This window comes from Pteropus vampyrus, unplaced genomic scaffold, assembly GCF_000151845.1.
Source record: "Pteropus vampyrus isolate Shadow unplaced genomic scaffold, Pvam_2.0 Scaffold128, whole genome shotgun sequence".
Lineage (NCBI taxonomy): Eukaryota > Metazoa > Chordata > Mammalia > Chiroptera > Pteropodidae > Pteropus > Pteropus vampyrus.
Window position 1 is genome coordinate 2,564,066 of NW_011888909.1, and position 4,371 is coordinate 2,568,436.

At 43.1% G+C, this 4,371-nt stretch overlaps 1 protein-coding gene across 12 annotated transcripts in view; it reads left to right on the plus strand.

Moving 5' to 3' along the window:
* AUTS2 (AUTS2, activator of transcription and developmental regulator) overlaps positions 1 to 4,371 on the plus strand; it is a 1,087,944-nt gene that overhangs the window by 760,078 nt on the left and 323,495 nt on the right. For all 12 annotated transcript variants that reach the window (XM_023534624.1, XM_023534625.1, XM_023534622.1 and 9 more), the window contains exon 5: positions 2,423 to 2,452. In XM_023534624.1, the coding sequence (XP_023390392.1) occupies positions 2,423 to 2,452 (30 nt within the window). The remainder of the gene's footprint in view (positions 1 to 2,422; positions 2,453 to 4,371) is intronic.

The following is a 4,371-nucleotide window of genomic DNA, read 5'->3' on the forward strand; positions in this document are numbered from 1 at the left end:
TATTGTTACTGAACAGAAAAGTCCAGAGGCGGGCTGCTCTGAGGTTGGTTCAAGTGGCTCAGTGGTGACAGGCCTTTTCTGCTCCTGGCTCAACCGTCTTGACTTTGTACTTAAACTTTTTGTCTCATTATTGCAATATGGCTGCCACAGATCCGAGCATCACATTCTCATTCAATCATGTTCAAAGGCAAGAGGCAAGTACTTCCTGCTTTTCTCCCCTGACTCTGCTCTTTTTTTTTTTTTTTCATGAGGAGAGAAAAATTTTCCAGAATCCTCGGCAGACATTTCAAGTCTCAACCAAAAATGTGTCTTATGACTACCCTTAGCTTTAAGGGGAGTTGAGAGAGAAAGAGAGAATATCTGACTTTTTCAATCTCAAAATGTCGGGAAAAGGTACAGACTGTGGAGATGGGATTGTGAATGGCTGTGGGTATCTAGCCAGTAGTGGCTTCTGTATAAGCAAATTTATTTTCTGTTTCTGTTCAAAGCAGCATCAACTCCCACATCCAGGTGGCCACACTAAAAAACTTTGGCATCACCCTAGACTCATTCCTCTTACTTGCTTCCCATATCCATGTGTTACCAAGTCCTGTTGGTTCTATCTTCAGAATTGCTCAGCCATCTGTTCATTCCTTTCTCAAACCACACACCGTGCTGGCTTAGACAGAGTAATGGTTGCCAAACTGGTCTTCCCCATGACCTGTGTTTTTCCCCACTGTGTACTGTCTCTCCTCCATCCCACAGGAAGAGTCATCTTAATGGCGTACAGCTCTGACTGTGCCACGGCCTACTCAGTGTTTGTGTTCTAACTCTATCTCTGCAGCGTTGCATGACAATGCTTCGGTCAACGACAGACCACATATGACAGTGATCCCATAAGATTATAATGGAGCTGAAAAACTGTTGCTGTTTTTGATGTTGTCGTGATGTTGTAGCTGTCATAACATCATAGTGCAAAACGTTACTCACGTGTTTGTAGTGATGCTGGTGCAAACAAACCTACTATGCTGCCAGTCCATGAAAGTATACAGCACATACAATTATGTACAGTACATAATTCTTGATAATAAACAACTAGGTTACTGGTTGATGTATTTACTATACTTTTTATTGTTCTTTTGGAGTGTATTCTTTCTACTTATAAAAAAAATTGCCAGAAATCGGTGTGCCGTGTTACAATGGCAGCAGCCTCATGCATCTTGTGTTTATTAACCCTCTCGATTGCATCATTTGCTCTTATGCTTGATTTAATCTTGTCTTGATTTGTGCCATAACATGCTGTACAGGCTTGTACCCTAGGAAACTTAGGCTATGCCATAAAGCCTAGGTGTATTTTAGGCTAGACCATCTAGGTTTGTGTAAATGCAGTTCACACAATGATGGAATCGCCAAACAACGCAGTTCTCAAAACAGATCCTGGTCTCTAAGTGGTGCCTGAATGTACCGATAAACTGAAAGCAACATTAAGGCCAGTCCTGTGTCTCGATTGAATATTTATCCAGCTTAGTAATGCTTATCAAGGGCTGTCGAGTGAAGGAATGGTTATGGTTATCTACTGTGCATTTACTCTAATAAAACATATCCCCTTTTTAAAAATAAAATATTGGATAACAAAACACTTTTAGTTTTTTTTTTTTAAAGTGTTCTTTTTTTTCTCTTTATTTCTAGTCAGGAACCCAAAGTTTTGAGTTAATTATCATTCATTCTCTGGTTATCCCAAACCCAGATCAACAGTTGGAATTTGGGATCTGTTAGACATGGTGTGAGTCTACTCCCCTAAAACTTTTTTTTTTTGACCTATATATTGTTGATTTGTTACCCTGGCCTCTTGTCCTTGGCATCTTTTTTAATAGGGAATATCTCCCCTCTATTTGCTGGGCCTCTGGACCCTAGAAAAGGCAGCTCACAAATAGTGAGACTTGCCCATCATGTCTTGTTTCCTTGAAAGTCCAAATGAGAGAATGCAATGCCCGGAGATTTACCCCTTTACTTCTAGAAAAGCACCAGGAGAGATAGAGCCTTTGCCATTAGCAGAAGGTAGAAGGTCTGTTAAAGAAATGGTTTTGCTCTGAATCCCATTGAATGATCTCGATTCACCTTAATCCTGTGGCTTGGTTGGCTTTTCAGTGGGCATCCCCTCAGCCGTGCAGTGGAGTGGGGGCTGGGAGGTCTCACCAGTGTAATTGAGAGCTTGCCAGATTGCCCACAGGAAGAGCCACAGAGCACAGGCATCAGAAGAAATCAACAGAGCGCTTCTCGGCATTTTGCTTATCTGTTTACCAGCACTGGAGCTGAAGAAACACTTTCCAGCTCAGGCAACGTTTCCTATTTCCTTTACTTGTCTTGCTTTTTGGGTGTGTATCAAAAGCAAAAACCTACTCAATTTTTGCATTAACTCTTATTCTCTCGTTTTCCTTTTCAGTGTGACAGCGACAGTGACCAGGAAGAGAAGGTAAGACCCTCCCCCCGTTGTGGGCACAGTACATAAGACACTGCGGGCACCGTGGTTCTCCCACACGCAGCTGCAGGTGGTGCGTGCCAGCTTCATGGTGCCAGCACCTTTCTCTCCTGTAAAGGCAGACTTTATTCACATAGTGACATTTTCTGTGACAAGAAATAACATTTAATTTGTGAGGTCCACTAATTTTTTAAAAGCCCTTTAATACTGCATATATGTGACACTAAGTCTTTACTTTATAAAACATTTTAAAAGAGGGAGTTATTTATTTTAATAGCCATCTGATTTTTATTTTTTTAACCTTGATTGGAACATTAAATGTGCTAGTGTGTGTTTATAATTTTCATTTCTTTTACTAACTCATATGTTTCTTCCTGCTTTTCTGTACACATTGGTCTTTCTGATAGAAATGTTAATGGTATTTTTCAGGAATGTCATCATGGGGTGAGGGGTGGGCAGGGGGAGTCACGTGGGGACTGCTCTCTTCTCATCCAGGTGGATGGCCAGGTGGGAGGGCAGTTCTTCCAGCAGGTACATACCTTGTTTCGAGGCTGATGGCCACCAGCCTCTGTGTATCCAGCTCAACATGGATCAAGAAAAGGAGCTGTTTTTGAGCTTTCAGAAGATTGGATCACTACCTGGTAAAGTGAACTTCCTGCTGCCTGAAACAAAGGGATTATTTGTCTGTTTGGTCTTTCTTCCCAGATGTCCAAGCCCCCAACTAAATTTCTTCCCAATTTTATTTCTACTTTATGTATTTTGAATATCTTGGTTTCCGTGTACCAAAAGGAGGGGACTTGTCCTCCCTTCCTCAATTTCTGGGTCTGTCCTGCATAGCTGGCTTTCTTGAGCCCTGTTCTCCGCCTGTCACCTCCTACACGTTTGCTGATTTTACTCATCGGTTAGCATTTAGTGACATCTTTCTATCAAGCCCAGATTTTTTCCTTCTTCTCTGCCGCCAGCCTCTAAGAGGAATGTAAAGGCTCTTGTTCTGTACTGTTGTTAATTTGAATTCAGCATATGTAGCCTGTTATAAAATGCAAGACATCATCATTTGAGCAGGTCAAGCATATTCAGATGAAGACAAATGGTGCTTATTTGATTTCCTTAAAATCAGGAAATGAAAAAAGTGTTCTCTGGAGAAATCATGTTCTGCCTGACTTGGATGATAGACCAATGCATGTCCCCAGATAAGAACAGGCTCTCGCCTTGAGGTTTTTATCTCTGAAGGACGGCCAGGACTGTCAGCTTGCTGACATGTGCATTATCCATGTCATTTTAAACAAAGTGACCTATGGAAGGGTGCGCTGTGCTGTGACATGGTAATGGGCTGTTGGATGACAGCGAAAGTACACACTGGAAAGGGGTCTGTGGATTATTCTTTTGTTTAACTGACAAGTAGGAGCTTCCTTACTGCAGCCCCCAGAAGTCTTAGCTCCTTAGAAGTAGGCCCCCTGGTGTCTCGGGCACCAGGTGTAGGGGTCTCCAGAAGCACATGGACAGCAGCAGAGGTTCAGTGTTCAAGGCGTGCCCACTGGCCCCTTGGAGCCATCAGGCCACATTCCTACATGGCAGTCGTTGTAACAGGCACCCAGGGAGGGACTGGTACTTTCTGCCATCCCAGGAGCTCTGTTACAGGTGATGGTTGATCTCACTTTTCAAGTTTGCGGCACTTCTCCAAGGGGATGAGCCTTCTTTGGGGTTTCATAGCTGAGCAGGCATTCGTTTTTAGAAGACACTGTGAAATCCAGAAGTGTCATCAGTCTCCACTGATAGAAGGTGGTAAGGATGTCCAGTTTTGCTTTCCGTGTAGGTGTCTTGATCAGTAGTCTCAACCTTGACTGCACATCTGAGTTACCTGGGAAGCTGTAAAAATCGCAGCGCCTGGGCCTCCTCCCAGGCCTGTTACCTCC